The 18,732-nt window shown below is 40.7% G+C and overlaps 1 protein-coding gene across 6 annotated transcripts in view; it reads left to right on the top strand.

The window, feature by feature from the left end:
- Nucleotides 1-18,163, top strand: part of ST6GALNAC5 (ST6 N-acetylgalactosaminide alpha-2,6-sialyltransferase 5) — a 194,470-nt gene extending 176,307 nt beyond the window's left edge. For 3 of the 6 annotated variants that reach the window (XM_045368610.3, XM_045368589.3, XM_074003506.1), the window contains 2 exons: nucleotides 2,778-2,885; nucleotides 15,453-18,163. In XM_045368610.3, the coding sequence (XP_045224545.1) occupies nucleotides 2,778-2,843 (66 nt within the window). In that variant the 3' untranslated portion in view covers nucleotides 2,844-2,885; nucleotides 15,453-18,163. The remainder of the gene's footprint in view (nucleotides 1-2,777; nucleotides 2,886-15,452) is intronic. The other 3 variants (XM_045368617.3, XM_045368598.3, XR_010577621.2) reach the window with 2 other exon arrangements.
- The last annotated feature ends 569 nt before the right edge of the window (nucleotides 18,164-18,732 follow it).

Raw genomic sequence — 18,732 nt, 5'->3', positions numbered from 1 at the left:
AGAAATAGAGTCATTTAATGGATTGTGATTGATAGAAGTTTCACCCTCCCTAAAAGTGGAGAAATAAGTGGCTCAGGAACAATCTGCAGTTAAGAAGTATGACAAATGACTTAGATGGCCAAGTGGTATTCTTTGATATTAAAAAGTAACTGTACTTGAAAATAACTTTATAATTGAATAAGGGTACATTAGGAAAATATGATTCAGAACCAATATTATAGTAATTAGATAAAGGAAGCATAAATGAAATAACTGCAGGAAGAATATTTCCATAGAGATTATAAATGAGATTCTGGTGGAGCAGAAAGGCCCTTAATTGTAATTTAGTGTGCACTATAGAATTATCAGCTCAGTGTGTTACTTCATCATATAAAAGAATATCTGATAATTTTCCCTAATAAGCACATGACAGCTCTTCATATTCTTTCATTACAGCTGATTAAGTATAAAAACAGTAGATATTCCTTTGTTAGAAAAAGAGTTCAACAAAGAGTTTTAGAAAGACAGCACAAAATGTTACGTTTCTATAGCACGTGACCCCAAAAGGCTGTTGTTTAGGAAGTCTGGGGAATTTTAAGTGTCACTTTAAAGAACTCTTCACTTTAGTTTCTTTCGTCCTCTACCTTGCATTCTTCTCCCCATTTTACCCACAAAGCCTTTTCCTGTGCAGCCACATCCTCCTGTATTCAGGCTGTGGTTTATGATCTCTACTACATCACATAAAACAGAACCAGAGTTATGGGAGAGTTTCTGCCCCTGGAGAAAGTCCCCCTTCATGTGTCCAATAGCTCTAAAAACAGAGGGAGTATAAGTATGATTCCCAGATTAGGCTCCTGAAGCTGTAAGTGAGCTGTCATCCTCTTCCTGGGTTCCACATCCTCCCAGTTATTCACTCACCCGGATTAGGTCTAGAACACATGGCCAGTGCATTGTCATGGCCCATAGGTGAAAACAGCCTCTAACTTAAGGGAAGCCACTTCCTCTTCTTGCTCTTTGCCATTCAGTCAGCTCTACTCCGTCCCAGCTCCTTCAGTCTCAAAGGTCTTATGAATATATAGCCTTCGTGAGAAAGAAGGAAAATCATTAATACCAAATGTAGGCTGAAGGTTTCTGAATTTCCTAATTCCTGCCCTGACTACTGATGGTGGCCCCTACACAGCCCCCAGTAGCAGGGTGTTGGAAGAATTTTCTTCACGGTTGCTAAAAAGCACTGAAAGGAATGGTGAAATTATTTACCTTGTTTGCTCAACTTCGCAACTAAAAGAGGAGGAAGAGATGTCAATGTATCAACACAGCAAGCTTGGTGCTTTTCATGCATGCTTGCTCATTTAGCTCTCAAATAGCCCAGGGACAGAGATTCCTATGCCTCCTTTACAGATAAGAAATGAAGGGTCAAAGATCAACAATAACTTGCCTCAGGTCATCCAGCTGGTTATGATAGAAACAGGTAAGATTCAGCCCATGTTATTCCCAGGAGCTTTTAAATGTGCTTCCTGGGATGTTACCAGGTCAAAATACAATGGAATAGGGGAATGAATGACCAAAGGGCTTAAGAAATAGAAAGTTGAAGCCATGATCCTCAGGGATAACTAAGCCACCCATGCTGTCAGGTATTGGACAAAATGAAGGACTCCTTCAAAATGTCCTTTCTCTCTCTCTCTCTCTCTCTCTTTCTTTTTTGGTCCTTATATGAAATGGAAATAATGATGCAAACTGATTGACAGAAGAAATTTTCCTTCTTCTCAAGGATGGGTGCTACACAGTGCAAATAGAAAAGCCTTCCTGCACCTCTGTTATTCACATCACAAATGGTGCTATGGCTGGGCAAAGTCAGACAGTCTGACCTTGGGGATAAGGTGTTTGAAACTGGCTAATGAGGCATGCCGTAAGCACTGAAGGAAAAGTAAAAGCAGCAACCCCCGAAGAATTGAAATTAATATCCACAGCAGTGTAGCATGGTAGGCTGAGTCATTCTCGCAGGGTCAAATTAGACCTTGGCGTTATGTCTCCACAGTTATCCTAAGGCGTAGCATATGGTAGAAGCTCATTACAGATGTCTGAATGGGAAAATTAATGAACGGTGGGGTGCACCAGTTCATTCCTTAAATTTTGTCAATTATTGGTCTCCTAATAAAAATTTTCTTATATGTAAAATGAAGAAAATATTCAGTTAAATAGAAGCATTCCTGTGGCTCTTTTCCTCTGGTCATTAGCCCATATCCAATTGAGTGTACCCTTCTTATGGAAAGACATTCAATCAAGATGTTGGTGTTAGTCTACTTGAAGGCAAGCTTTCACCCTAAGTTCAGTCAATCAACCAATTGATTAATAGATAAATACATGTGCATGTTTATTTATATTTAATAAGCTACTCATTATCTAGCCTGTTTGGCGAACAAGGAGAATTTCTAGTTACTCAAGTGTTCTTGTTAAGAAAGAGTTGTTAAACGGGGACTGTCATAAGAAATTGAGTTGTGGTAACATATACACTTAAACACTGAAACACCGATCATCATCTTTGATGATGCAGAAGTCCCTTGAGCATCTTTTATTGTCACAAATTCAACATGAGCATCAACATCAATTATGACTGTACTGTGGAATATGGTGATGTTAGTAAGAGATGTCAATTTGGCAAAGTTCCAGATATTTACCAAATGGAGGGAGAGAGGGAGAGACTCTGTTTATAGTTAGCCTTACTCCAGAAAGAATTAAAGATGGTAGTGGGTATAATGGTTACTTTATCAGCTTGCAGACTTAATTATTGTTCCTTCCAGGAAGATATCCAACACTTGGCTCAGCACTGGCTGGTTCACAATGACAATTGCACTGGAGCTCTGTGACAGGATCAATGTTTATGGCATGGTGCCCCCAGACTTCTGCAGGTAGGATTTATTCTGCAAGTGTAAATCATCAGCCGTGTTGTGCAGGGTTTATAAGTATCTGATTCTGAATATCAACCATGAAACATGTCTAACTATCTTCTTGAAGCAATTAATTAGCATGTCCCAAATTCTCATTCTAGAAACAACAAACAGCATTTAATTATGTGATATAAAATATTGAAAGTTTTTATTTGTACTGCTGGAGAATAAATCCATCTTGTGGGCTTCATTTATCCTCTGAATATTTATCAGCCAAAAGTAATGCAATAATTGGCATAATATTAACGATGAGCAAGTATTAAGAAATATTAGTTTTACTCTCATTTCAAAGGAATGTTATAATTTTTTAATGAATTAAAGAGAGCAATTCCGTTGACAGTAAGACCTTTTTTCTAAAATTAAAATATTCCTCTGAGCCTCCTTCCCTTACCACATCAGTGGCCTGGGCTTGCACTTCTAAGGCCAAAAGCAAAGGCATAATTAATTTGAGGTGTCATTTTAATGGGAACATGCACACATCTCTGCTGCCACCTTAACTTTCCTCCTGGCATGTGCCCAGGCAGAGTTCAGGGCATACCACAGATGCACTCGGCAATATTCAGGGCCTGATTTTTGGAAGCCTGCTTGAAAACTCACCTGTAATTTAAAATAGTGAGACCAGAAATCCCAGAAAATATCCTAGTTTTTGGGAATGCCTGATGGCCTGCATGTGGCCTGAATCCTGATCTTCAAATGGCAAAAGCTGGGGTGGGGGTCATTTTAAACTTGCTTTTTAAAATGCGTGCTTACTTACACCATCTGGTGTTTTATTTGTTTATTTTTTCTAACAATGTCTTGAAGGCCATGAGTCTTTAGGCAAAAGCTGCAATTTGGAGGTTTAAAGCAAAGATGAGAAACAGCATCTAATCATCCCATTACCATTTTGCCACTTTTCTGTCTTTTTAACCCAAAGATCCAACACAGCAACAATACTAATTGATATGGAAGACTCAGGCCACAAAGAAGGAGAGAGAAGTACAGACAGAGCAGACCTTTGATGTAAGGTCAGGGTCAGAAATGCTGGGGCTAGGCTACACAGGTGTAAAGCCTGGCCTGGTCACTTACCCACCTAGTACGACCTTGAACAAGTCACTTAGTGTCTCTAGGTCTCAGCTTCCTCATCCATAGACGTGGATGTGATAATAATAGACTCTGCCTCAAAGGCCTGTAGGCAGAGTAAATAAGCTAATACATGTGAAATGCTTGGAACAGCGCCTAGTAAGTACATGGCAAGCACAAGGCAACTTAGCTTGGATCCTCACCCAGTGCTGCCTCACTTAATTCACTGGCCCAGTGTCCCTGCTTAACAATCTATACTCGAAAAAGTAAGTAGAATGGCATAAAAAAGCAAACCGCCTCCTCAAACCAACAGGCTAACAGAGACAGTGAGAATGGCACTTATGGGCATGCAAAGAGCCATCAACGTTGATGGTTATACAGCAGATATAATTAAGCAATATTGCCATTAGGATGCCAGAAAGAAAAAGCATGAATAAATTGAAATGTTAATGACTTCAAGTGTTCAAGGAAATATTCCATTTATTATGGAAAACAAATGAAAGGCAAGTTAACCTGTCATTTCTCCTACTCAGAGTTAGTTCATCATGACTTCATGTACGGTAGGATGGAAACAATTTATGGAAAATACTAACAAAGAAATTAAGATAATGTCAATGCTTTATATATTGCCACTGGCTCCGTGTTTCTCTTCCTAAGCCATCATCCCCAAAGGTTTGATAGTTGTTTGCACAAGACGGTTTCAGCAAGAACTCTTCAAAAGGACCCCTATGCCCAAGTTCTGTCAGAGAAGTGGAGAGTGTCATGTGGAGGAAGGGTTCAGTGCTGGAGACAGCATCCTGCTCAGTCATAAAGCCTGTTTAAGGAAGGGTAAGAAAGAAGACCAGGAGTGGCACAGATGAATTCCCCCGTTCCATTCATCTGCATTTCCAGGACATGTTGACTGGACCACCGGGCATCCAGTTTCGAATTGTGGGGCCTTGAGCCTTGTTTTCCTTGTTTGTAAAATGGGTATAAGAAAATAAGAAGAAGAATAAGCAGGTCATGGTGATAATTAAATGAGATAACAGATGTAGAGTGTTGGATGCAGCTCCTCGCACACAGTATTCAGGAAAGAGTATCAATATCATTAATATTAATAAGATATGTAAAATAATTTATATTATTAACATTATCCCAAGCACTTGAGAGTTTCCCTGAAAGATACCAAGAATTTTGAGCAAGGGGCTGGGCGTGGTGGTTCATGGCTGTAATCCCAGCACTTTGGTAGGCTGAGGCAAGCAAATTGCTTAAGCTCAGGAGTTCAAGACCAGCCTGGCCAACATGGCGAAACCCTGTCTCTACAAAAAATAGAAAAATTAGCCAGGCATGATGGTGTGCACCTGTAATCCCAGCTACTCGGGTGGTTGAGGCATGAGAACTGCTTGAATCTGGGAGGCGGAGGATGCAGTGAGCCGAGATCGTTCCACTGCCCTCCAGCCTGGGCGACAAAGTGAGGCTCTGTCCCAAAAAAAAAAAAAACTTAAGGGGGCTTCAAAGAAGAAGACACAGATCCTTGCCTCCTGGAAGCTTATAATAAGTCTTAACCATGCTAGAATATAAAGAACGCAGCAAAGCCACTTACCATGTGACTATAAAAAGAGGCAGCTTTTGCAATCTTCATCTAAGAGTCAAATGAGTCTGTAAACAGTACCTTCCTCACCACCAGAGAATGGAAAAGCAACTGGTATGGTAGTCTGCTACTCATCTGACCATTCCCTCTTTTATATTTATTTTGAAAGAAGCAGAGAACTATTAGGGGCTGAAAACATGGTGCATGTATCATGAGCTCCATGGCTTAAGGAGGTAAGCTATCGCCAGGGCCAAAAATGGTTGTGGATGGTTTTGTGAGGTGGCAGAGCTCACACTGGCTGGGGCCACTGGAATCTAGCCTCCCTGAGAGCAGAGTTTTGTGTGTTTAGTTCAGTGTTTGAGACCTAGAACACAGGACAGTAGATATTTACTCTCCTGGCATATGGCAGATACTTCATAAATATCAAGGGAATGAATGGTTGTGTCCTCTGCTCTCTGTAGTGCTATAGTAAAGTGTGTTGTGTATGGATAAAAATAACCATTTCTGCCTCTCAGAAACTCTGACCTTGAGAAAGTTACTTGAACTCACTGAGGCTTAGTGACTGATACTGGGCAAGTTACCTAATGCTGCATCTCAGAAGCCTTACCTGCAAAATGGTGATGACAGTTATCATATAAACTCTCTTGCATTGTGAGTTTATATGATAATTGCATGAAGTCGTAGACGAAGAATGCTTAGCAAAGTCCCAGGGTCTGTTCAGTACACAGAAAGTTATGGGGTGAAGGGATTCACTGATCTGCAATTGTAGATACTCACTGGCGCATTTTACGGAACTGGCATTATGTGGCCTCCAGCTCCTTTCAGGGCATCTCATGGGCTGCTCAAAGTGTGCCTAGCCTTTCTATAGCTTCCCTAAAGTTCGCAGTGTCTCACTGCAATGAAGAGCTAGCCACATGGAGCAGATTTTAGCAGACAAAAAGAGAGCCAACTGTTCAGTTTGGGCAAATTAACCATTTCAGACCGTAAGACACAATTAGTACCCTCAAAAAAGTCACTAACTAAATAAACCACAAGCCTTTTATTCATTCCACTAACTCGTGTTGGGCACCAGGCAGGTAACCAGAGATGAATGAGACAGGGTCTCTGTCTTCAGTCGCCTGAGACTCACTTGACCACAGTTCAATCATGAGGTACAGAAGGTTACTCGAGGTGCCAGTGGGAGATGATGTTCACTCTCTGCCTGTCAGTAGCATCTGACCCACTGAGCTTTATTGGACCATCTGTCTCCAACTTTCAAACTAGACTCAGAGAAGTCCTTGCATTCCTCTGATTCTATCAGGTGGCACACGGATAAGGAGCTAGGACAACAGGAATATTGGACCCTTCCACCCTACTTGGTCAGGGGCAGACCCACTTGGCTCTGTTTGCATACGGGCTATTGTATAAGATTTCTTTTCAGCAGAAGATCCTTTGACAAATAAGAACTTTAACAACCTCTAGTCTAAGACACAACCATGCTGCTTTCCGATCTAAATCAAACTCTTTCACACTTTTCAGGAGAGTGGAATCATCACCTTCTTATTGTCCCAAAGAGAATGTCAGCTGTCATATGCATGGTGTGAGGGAGGGGAGGCAGTGGGACAGAGAGAGAAGAGCTGAATTATATCTTGGGGGTGCAAACAGCCAAGCAATCCGTGAGTGCCTGATCCCCAAGGGGAAGTATGGGTAGGCTGGAGAGTCATTTCCCATCTGCTGTCCTGGAGGTCTGCCTTCTCATCTCACCCAACGGGCCAGTGTTACTTCTAGGAGTCATTCATTGGCAAGAAAACTTCTGGTACCCACTTAAAGTATTAAGCCCATGGACTTCTTAGGAAGAAAGATAGCATCACATTTCATATTTAAAACCACAAATGGAAGTGGTGGACATATAAATGGCCATGGTGGCAGATGACAGACATATCTCATTCAAGATCTAGCAGAATCTAACTGACGCAAAGTCATTTGAATGGCATGCAGCATCTTTCATTTCGTACTGCGATAGCCTCCTGGACTGCTCTCTCCAACTCTTGTCTTCCTCTCCAAACATGACTGCCTTGCTAGATGACAAATCTAACTTCAGGGAGTTACTTAAAACTCCTGAGTGACCTCTTTCTGAGAAGAGTTCACACTCCCTATGTTAGCACACAAGACCTTCAAGTTATGGCTTCTGCATACCACTTTAGTCACATCTTCTCTATTGATGCAGATTTATGTGTTTATTTGTTTATTCAACCTTACTGAAAAACTCGTAAAGCAACTCACCCTACAGACACCTGTTCCTATGCCCTCAGTTTGGACTGCCCATCCCCTACTTCCTTAAGCTGGCTGGTTTCCCACCAGCTCTTCACTAATAACATTAATGGCTGATATTTGTTGTGCACATACCTCATGCTGGCTCTGTGCTTAACATGAACACATGCATTATTTCCTTGAGCCTTATAATAATCTTATGAGGTAAGCATCATTAATATCACCATTTTACGTAGAAAGCTTAAAGACATGAAACAGCTGCCCATGGTCATAGAGCAAATAAATAGCAGAGCTGGGATTTGAATATGATCTTCAGGGCTCAAGAGCCAATGCTCTTAATCCTTCAGTTCACTGTTTCAGATACAGCAGCCCTTCCTTCTCAGCTCTCCCTAGCCCTGTCTGAGTCAGACCTACTGGGCCCACTGGGCCTCCGTCTACCTCTGCCCTGTACCATCTCACTGATTGGTTTGTCCATCTCCTTTGTTTGACTCTAGGCTCCTTAAGAAGAGTCCCCTGTATCAATCCACATTTGTATCATTAGCACTTGTCATTGTGTCTGGCATAGAGTGTATCTTCAGTACAGATTAGTTCAATGAGAAACAAAAATAAGCCTTGTCCATGGGGGTGTTTAAGAGATTGATTCTAAACATTATTACTGCAACACCAAAAGTGCCAGGCACATTAAAACTCTAACTAGCAAATTCAGATTTTGAGGGGGCCCCAGAAGTCAATGGAGGCCACCTTGTTTTATTTTCAGCCAGAGCCAGCTCTGGGTACTCAAAGAGGGGCTCAGGCATCAGTCCCCCACCCTGCCTGTATCACCAGACTTCAGGCACATCAAAGTTCAGGAAGCTAGAGAAAATTAATGCCATGTTGCACCAGAGACAACATCAAAATATATTATTCTGTGGACAGTGGACTCTTAAATCATGCCGTATCCATACTGTAAGCCAAATTCATTCTCTCTAGATGGCCTATAAATTGCGTGAAAAGATCTGTTGTCGTTGCTTTCCAAACTAAGTTATGCTGAGTATTTAATCTCATTTTCCATTGTAAATTATTTGTGATAATAATGGGCCAAGCATTTAAATTCTACCTAATAATCTTATTTCTGGTCATACTTAGCACATTACCAAGTTTACAACTCTCTGTTACCCATCGTTTCTTGAGTATTAATTAGCGGGGTAATGATTCAGAGTGATCACTGTCATGGAACTAAATTAATATCTCATCTGTAATGTGAAGGACATCTCAAAGGTATCGTGAATATCAGAGAGTTGATGCTGCCAGAATTATTAGCTAGTGAACATTAATAAAGCTGCCAGCCTAACAGGGAAAGTTCTTACTTGGCGACAGTCCACCGGGTAGAATCGGAAGCTTACTTACAGAAGACGGGTGTGGAATGGCAATGCCACCCATGTGGTTTACGTTTTATGAAGTAGACTTAAAATATATGGTTGTGTTTCTTCCAGGGTGAGGGTGGGGCTTGGGTGATTCACTGTAGCTCTTTGTCCCATGAAGGGTGGGCAGCTGCAGGCTCTTGGTGCTCCATGCACCCAGACACACAATGCTATTCCATGGGCTTCCAAGGTATACAGCTCTTTTCCTCCCAAAAGAAGATCCAAGGACCAGAAATTAAGGCAGTAGAATAAGGGTGGCTCAGTGCACCTCCAGGACTGTGACAGATGCTTGGGAAGGACTGCTGCAAGAATATTTTCTTCTCAACACCTCATAGTGTCACCAAAGCCCCCAGTGCAAGCCAGTTGCAGAACAACCTAGCAGCTTCACAGCTATTAATTCAACTCTATTCTCTCTATTCTTCAAACATTTCCTGAGTACCTACTATATGCCAGGTACCGCACCAAGAATAGAAATGTGTTTAAAGAGAATGTCTAAGAGTTCTAGAAAGAGGCCAAGACACCATTCTTTCCTCAGGATATTTGCAGCCTTCTGCCTAGTCCAGCCCCAAACCCAGTGGGCAGGGTCAACCTAGATCATACTATAGGAGAGAAAAAGCAATTTCTTTTCCTCCTCCACCATAGGTTCTTTGCCGAGTCTCCTATGACAAAAGACAGATTAACGAGAGAAAAGCATACACATTTATTTAATATAAATTTTACGTGACACCAGAGCCTTCAGAAATGAAGAGCCAAAGAAACAGGGAGATCTCCTTATTTTTATGCTAAGTTTGATGAGGAAGTGGATAGTTGTGAAGAAGTAGGATTGGACAAAGAAGGTGTGATCTAATGGTAATAAACCAGGGTGGGTGGGGGGAGGTAGCAAGGTCTGTTTGTTCAGATTCTTTTTGGCATTTCCTTGTCTTTGAGGATAGGGATGTTCCTTTCCTCCGGGTATATGGAGGGTACCACTGGAATGAAGCTTTACGACCTACTTTAGAGGAGGGCAAAGAAATCTTTTATGACCTGCATCAGAGGAGAAGGGTGAAGGGAGGCAAAAGTGATCTCCCTGCTTCTGTTGTTTCCTCAAATGCCAAGGTACCATATTTTGGAGCAACATGTCCTACACCTCGTCAGTACCCAGAAATGGAAGTGTCTTCCCTTGCTTGTTAGGGTTATGAGGTTTTTTTCAGTTGTAAAACTTAGCTTTAGATGAGTCAAAAAGTGGAACGTTACAAACCCCTGCTGCCATTAGCACTGATGGGCAGAACTGTACATGAGCACAAAGCCTCTGTTTAACACCCTGAGCAGATCACAAGCACCACACACGGGGCTCCTCTGTAGCAAGAGCTCAGAGGAAAGCAGCAAGGACAAGCTGCTTTCAACCACACGCTGTTGATGCCCGCGAAACCTGGGTGCCGTTAGTACAGAAACCCCACCTGGGGGACAGGAGTTTTTCCGAGACACAGAACCTCACTCTTAAGAGTACAGAGTCTGGAGTCAACTGGCTTTGGTCCAAACCTTGGCTGCGAAACTTCAGTTTTCCTGTGCATGAGTTTCCTTGTCTGCAGAGTAGGGGTGCTAATAGTAACTCTCTGCTATAGTGTGGATATGTTTTGTTTGTTCCCACCAAATCTCATGTTGAAATTTGATCCTCAATGTTGGAGGTGGGGCCTAGTGGCAGGTGTTTGGGTCATGGGGGCAGATCCCTCATGAATAGATTAGTGTCCTCCCTGGGGTGGGGCATGAATGAGTTCTCATTTTGTTTGCTCCCAACAGAGCTGGTTGTTAAAAAGAGCCTGGCACCTCTCCCTTTCTCTTCTTCCTCTCTCGCCTTGTGATCTCTGCACACGCCAGCCAGCTCCCCTTCACTTTCTGCTAGGGGTGGAAGCAGCCTGGGGCTCTCACCAGATGCCCAATCTTGAATTTTTCCAGACGTCAGAATCATGAGCCAAATAAGCCTTTTTTCTTTATAAATTACCCAGACTTGGGTATTCTTTTATAGCAACGCAAAATGGACTGACACTCTCTTATAGGGGTGTTGTAAGGACTAAATAAGTGAGTATATGTGGAGTGCCGAGCACTGTGCTCTGAGCTGAAATGGTCAACTCCAGCAGCTTGGATGGACAATGAGTGAGGTTGTGTGCTGAAAGCCAGGCAGTGGACTGTCTCCCTGGGCGTCAGATGCTCCCTATCAAACGGGGGCTGCAATATTTGCCTCAGAGGGCTGATGGGGATGTAAAGGAGCTCACACCAGTTAAGCACAGAGGTTGAGCAGGTACTTACAAAATCAGTTGTCTCAAACTTGGCTGCATATTAGAATCTCAAGGAGCTTTCCACCATTAGAATCTTCTAAGGAGCTTTGTTGTTATGATATGTATTATTTAAAAATATATGTTTATTTTTGTTTTAAATCATCTTAGAGTTACAGCAAGATTGCAAAAATAGTATTGAGAGTTCATATAACCTTTATCCAGCTTCCGCTAAAGCGGATTTGCGTTCCTGTGGTCCAATTATCAAAAGTAAGAAATTAACATCAGTACAATGGTCAGCTAAACTACATTTTACCAGTTTCTCTACTAATGTCCTTTATCTCCTCCAAGAACGAATCCAGGTTCCCTTTGCATTTATTTATCAGGTGTCCTTAGTCTCTAAATCCATGGCGGTTCCTCAGGCTTTCCCTGCATTTCATGACACTTTTGACGAGTACTAGTCAGGTATTTCATAGAATGTCCCTCAATTGGGGTTTATCTAATGTTTTTCTGTGCTTAGATTGAGGTTATGCATTACTGGGAAGGATACCACAGAAGCCATAGGCCCTTCCCAGAATCTCATAACAGGAAGTATGTGATGTCCGTATGTCTTATTACTGGCAATGTTAACCTTCATCACTTGGTTAAGGCAATGTCTGCTGGGCTTACCCATTGTAAAGTTACTGTTTTTCCCTTTGTCATTAATAAATAACTTGGGAGAGATACTTTCAGGTTATGCAGATAGCCTATTTCTCCTCATCTTTTTCCCCATTAATATCCCATTCATTGGTGCATCTTGCCTGCAACAATTACTGCAACGTTCTGAGGATGGTTTCCTAGTCCCTCATTCTTTCTACATTGTTTATTGGAATTTTTCTGTCATGAAATGCTGTTTCTTCTCCTCCATTTATTTATTCAGTTATTTATTGAAATTATCATGGACTCATGGATATTTATTTTATTTTATTGGTTTTATAATCCAATACTGACATTTTTTATTTTGATTCAAACCTAAGACACTTTCTAAAATACCTGTGCCTGAGTTCCTCTCCAAGTCATCTGAACCAGAGTCTAGAGGGATGGAGCATAGGTATTTCCTTAAAGCTCCCCAAGTGCACTAAGTGTTAGTTCCCTCACTCTCCCCACCTGCTCCCTCTAAAAAGAAAAAAAAAAAAATTCTTCCTCACATCATTCTGCAGGGCTTGTTCTCAAACTGGCTGTCAGAATGTGGATGGCAGGCTGCAGCCACTTGGGGAACCGGCTCTGTGGTCATCTCCATTCCTGCCTCCCCAGCCCACATATCCTTTCCTTCAGCTTACCGGGCCCACAATGGGAACTTGAGCACCAGAATCCCTTTTACAACTGCTTCCTCGTGTGGAAATTCTGCTGATGTTTATCATAGTTTTCACTGAGGTCAGGTGAAGGAAGAAAAAACTAGGGCAGCCTTTAGAAAGTCAGGTTTGAGAAAAGACCCAAGGAAGTAAGACCTTCAGCTAGGAGTGTCTTTCTAAATGGCATAGTGAATTTAGTGAATTCCAGCTGATGGCAGGCTCACAGCTGGGGGAGATGTTCCTGCAGTTTCCAGCTCTGCCTTCCGACTCCCAGAAAGCACTTTTCTGATGCTTAGACAGAGTTTTAACATGTGGAAACAACTCGCTTACATGAATAACTTATCTTGACACCTCTGAAATCACAGTAACCAAATATGTAAATTTAATTCTCCTTTTAGGGGATCAATATAGAGTCAGATAAGTTTTTTTTCCAAAGAGATGGTCTTCTTGAATAAGGAAATTGATCCTATAGCATCTTTAGCTGGTTTCCAATTACCCTCCACTCCTAGGTGCCAAATCAATCTCATGATATTTTTAGAAACCTAATTGTTTCTTTAGTCAGATTGATGCCAATAAAATGTCCAAAACTTAGATGAATCAGATTTAAAAAGTGATTTGCGATGGAACAAAAGCTTAACCCCAGGCATACCATGGCAACATGAAATTGGCATGGTTCCCCCAATTTATGCCATATGAATATGGGAAGATATGTCTCACAAATTCTTATTTTTTTCTTCGTAGTGGTCAGCTTCAACCTGAATTTTTGTTAGCAGGCATTCTCTGTATTGAAAACACATTCTATTAAAATTTTAATGGGATTCCAATTTCTAGGGTAAGTAAATTAATAAAATCTGCAATAACTAGTCAGGAAAGGATCCAGTGTTTCACTATAGAGCATAGAGATAATTCCAAGACAAGCGTATTAGAGATGCAAAGTGTTAATTTAGCATAGCATCCAAGCCAGGATAAGGAATGTTTAGATGCTGCATGACAAAAATAAATCTCTCTTCCTGGAAGAACTTTAACCTAAGAGGAGAAACAGCTCAAAGGTTTATTGTTGTCAGAGCCACAAACATGACACCCCTCTTGATAAAAGACTTCAATCCCTGACCCCAGTAAAGTTGCTACTCTAAAAGCTATTTGTGTATTGATCTCCTCTGAAGAAAACAAATAGGTGTCTGGCAGGATGAGCATCTTTGGGAAACCAAGTTATTATACTTAGAGGAGAGCCCAGGTGACCAAAGTGGGAACCCTAGGGCATCAGGCTCTGAAAGATGATTTGCAAGATGCTGAGAAGCCTGGGTCTTCTCTTCTTAGTCTCTGCAACAAGGCCAGTTGCTGAGCATAGCTCAAATTAGGAGAGTTTGTCTGCCAAGAAACCTTGACTAATCTTACCATTCATTCTTCAAAAGACAGAAGAGGTGGGGTAGATTAGCCTATTATAGAAACCAGTCTGAGACCAAAACTCTTTGGTGTGTAAATATTGTATTAACCCTAAAACAAGGGCACCTACCACCCCCACATATTAACCCTGTGCACACATCTTGAAGAAATGAGCTAGTGTTTCCTGTTTGAGGCTGAGACAGAGATATAGAGGCAGAAAAACACTTGGAGATTCTCAGGCCACCAAGCAAGGACTGAGGATGTAGAGTTTCTGGACTAAAATACTGTAGACTTTGAGTACATAGGCCATCTGAAGTGCCAAAAGAAAAATTGTGGCCTCTTGCTTGCTGTCTTCCTTTTTCTCCCATAGGATCAAGCTAGGATAATCAACTTTCCATACTCAGAGAAGAAAGTGTCTTTAGAAGTTTGCTGTTTAGCTGCTAATTCTATATACATTTCTTTCAACAACAGAATTTTTAAAATTATTTATTGAGCACCTACCAGGGACTATTCTAGGAATAAGACAAAACACTGCCATCATGAACACCCAATAAACAAGTAAACAGTAACAACAATTTCAGAGAGCAATTGATGCTATAAAGAAAATGAATTCAAGTGAGATGAAGTGAGGGGAGCAAGTGTCAGGTAAGGCCTCTCAGAGAAGGATATTATTTGAGCTGACACCCAATGGTGAGGAGCGAACTCAGAGTATTCCAGGCAAGTGACTGCCATCAAGTGCAAAGGCCCTGAAGTAGGGATGAGCATGGCAGAGTTGACCGGAAAGGCCAGTATGGTGGGAACATAGTGAACAAGGCTGAGTGGATTAGGAGAAGACTTGGAAGAGGAGCCACATCATAATGCACCCCAGCAGACATGCTCTCTGTATAACTGGAAGCATCTGGAAGCTTAGTGTAGTGGGGAATGGGAATGACATATTTTGTTTTGGTAATATCTCTACAGCTGCATGTGGTAAATAGACAGTAAGAAAAGTGAAAATAATACTATTGTTGTCACTCATTAATATGTAGGGTCTAACTCTGAGGAGACTGAACATTCTGCAGCTGATTTTCAATCTTTTTGATGAAAATGATGGTCACTGATTTTATTTCACCACCTCAAAACCTCTCCACTTCCTTACTGTGTAATCAGAAAAACCATTTGTCGAAACTCATTTAACTAGAAAATACAATTTGTGTTTATCAGCTTATTAAAGATAACATCTTACCTCAATCAGTCAAAGGAAAAAAAAATTTCCTTTAATCAGTTATCTCAATTTCCTCCTACAGGGATCGCAATCACCCTTCAGTACCTTATCATTATTATGAACCTTTTGGACCTGATGAATGTACAATGTACCTCTCCCATGAGCGAGGACGCAAGGGCAGTCATCACCGCTTTATCACAGAGAAACGAGTCTTTAAGAACTGGGCACGGACATTCAATATTCACTTTTTTCAACCAGACTGGAAACCAGAATCACTTGCTATAAATCATCCTGAGAATAAACCTGTGTTCTAAGGACTGAGCGTGCCAGACTGTAATCCCAAGTATTCACTGCATCAGACACCGAGACCCTGAACTTCCTGAGCTACCAGACAGGAAAGGGTAGCAGAAAACAGCTTCACTCCTCAGGAAGTACCATGGACAGATGCCTACCAGGCGTGACAAAGCAGTGCAGTTGGATTGTAAGGAAAAATTCCAGAATTAATGCATTCTAATGAGTGTTGTCCCCTTCAATGGTGTTACTTAGGAGCTGAACACTCAATTCAGTTATACCACTATGGCTAAAAACATTTTGGATCTCTTAGTATTGCCTTTGAAACTGCAACATAAGCAACTCAACAATATTAGTTGCATTCCTTTATAGAAACACCGTGTCAAAGACATTTTTCTATCAAGTTGTATTCTTTCCTGTTCTATAACCTTTGTTATCTGTTAGACTGTGTATGTGTGATTTGTAAAAAGCAGGCTGAAACTATGGACATGATTTCTGAAGAGCACATCTCCGCTGACTTTCATAAAGCAAATGTCCAATATTTATTTATTGAGAGTTTTTTAGTGCAATCTAGGCCAGTATTTTTATAGATTATGATTATGTGGTAATTTATCCTTCCTAACTCTTTAATCCTGAATGATGGTTGGAAATGGCCTAGAATTGGGTTACTCTGTTCACAATGCTCATTGTTAGCATGCGATTGGTATTTGACTTGGAAATGTTGTGTTGTATTTTTTGAACCCCTAGGCTTCAGGAAAACTGTTCTTTTATAGAAAGAATAGCAATGGCATTTTCTAATGTGCAGAAATGTTCCAAAAGGACGAAATTGAAAACCAAAACCTATGTTATTAAAACACAAAGATGCTAACAAGAGAAATTTAAAGGTAGTTTTCTTTAGTAATAATTGATGTGAGTGTCCTCTCTTGAGCCCTGGATTCCTCTTTGGCAGAATGATGTCACTGTACCAGAAAACCTCTTAGGTTTCATCCCAAATCTAAACTTGTGGCCTTCTGTTGACCCATTTGAAGACTCTGCACTTGGAGTAATGGGGTCCCAACCTTATTTTGGGGGGCCTTATCTACATTCATATTACTTATCTCACTCTTGTGGTTAAAACTACACTTCTTCCTCAGTCCACATGGGCTAAAATCTACCCCCTGCTTCTCTCGAAGCATCACCATCCACCTCTTCCCCAGCCTCTCAACACAAAAACACAGGATAGACACACACACACAAAAGGCATACTTCCAAGGGGTTCCCTGGCTACAAGAGCACAGAGCTGCCCTTCTGTGAGGAAAAGAGACTACAAGGACATGCCCTATCATTCGACTCATTGATGCTATGAACTATTTAGACTCACTACAAATCTTCTTAGATTATATTCATTACCATTCCATGGTCTGAAGGAGTATAAAGGACTAATTTTATTCAGAGCCAAGATAAATTCATATTACAGATTTTTATTAAAACAAGTAATATTGTTCAAAAATAGTCTCATAAATATACTAGTGTTTTCTTTACACATGACTCAGAAGGCATTAGAGAAACTAATTTGAAGGCACCAGCAAATATTATGTATGAAGACTGACATTGTTTTACAGACATGACCTGGCTTGTGATTAAAGAAGCTTTATCACATTACCACGTCTTTCCCCCCTTTTCTTAATTAGTACACTAACTAGTACTATTAATTCTATGGAGTACTGTTGTTAAAATGCAAACATAATCAGGGTACTCACATAACATAATCAAAGTTGATATTGTTGAGTGTGACTTGGGCTGTTCAAAGCCAGTAAGGGTGAAATGGCTGTCCAAAACATACTGGAATATGTTCTTTAAGTTTTCTAATAGCTTTTAAAGGGACTATGAATTTTATTCCAACACATTGTCTTCCACAGCATGGACTCTGAACACATCGTATTTTATCAACATATGAAAAAGTGTATAAATTTTATACAATTTACTTATAGACCACCTTTATAATCACTTGAAGAGATTATGTTGCTCAAACATAAGTGGCTCCTTTGACAATTTCTGTATTTGTGGAAATTTGGAAAGGCATAGTTTCGGTATGTAAGAATGTAATTATATTGCCTCATCTAATAATATCTCACATATCTGTGTATCTTCAGATTGTAGATTTTCTTTAAGAAAAAACCATCATGGTAGCTCCATCTTGTTTGTAACTTCTCCCTCTCAAATACTCAAAAGAATGAAAAGAGACCAAATTCGGAAAATCCTGGCTTCACTGGGAATGTTTTAAATCTACATGTAGCTAGGATATGTGATTTCATATTGTTAAAAAATGTGGTGTATACAAGTGTAAAAATTACCACTTGCAAAGTGGTTTTATTATAGCATTAAAGAAAATGACTAGAATTCTGATAGATTGTGCTGATGAACCTGGTTGTGGGCAATTGAATTCTTGTCTTGCCACGACCATTTCCTGACTGTCAGTCTTAACACTATTCAACACCATTAAATATAAACTCTGATATAAAAGATGACTACAGAACCATGTTTATAGACCTCAGTGATTTCAGTGTCTGATTGTGTTTGAAGCCTAAGTCATACTCGTTATGTTACATACCTTTTTCCTGTCTCCCAGCTGTGTCATCAGCTCCCTCCTAGCTTTTAAGACCACAGTAATACAATGCCACAGCTGGCCGATCCATGGCTTCTGTTATTTCAACACAAGAACATTTGGCAGAGGCCATTACAATAGATAGCCATTATGGGCAAAGATACAGGAATTTGCAAACAAAATCAATCACTTCAAATGGCCCATAAAAAGAGGAATCTCAGATTTAATATTCTACAGTAAATATTCACCCAAGAAAGCATACATTAAAAGAACATTAGGAGGTAAATATTCAGCATGCTGCGTGGGGACTTAGCTGTGTGATTTCCATTACCGTTAATGGGCGTTTTCAACTAAGTCCCTGTGCTTCGCTAACCCTGGTGTGTACTCCTAAGGGCTACGCATAAAACCTGAACAATTCAGGGACTTCTGAGGTCGTCAGATTTCAGAGTAAGATCTTTTCTTTTTAAAAAAAAATAGATGAAAGCAA

The sequence above is a fragment of the Macaca fascicularis genome, chromosome 1, assembly GCF_037993035.2.
Source record: "Macaca fascicularis isolate 582-1 chromosome 1, T2T-MFA8v1.1".
Lineage (NCBI taxonomy): Eukaryota > Metazoa > Chordata > Mammalia > Primates > Cercopithecidae > Macaca > Macaca fascicularis.
This window is presented reverse-complemented; position numbering and strand designations above follow the sequence as displayed.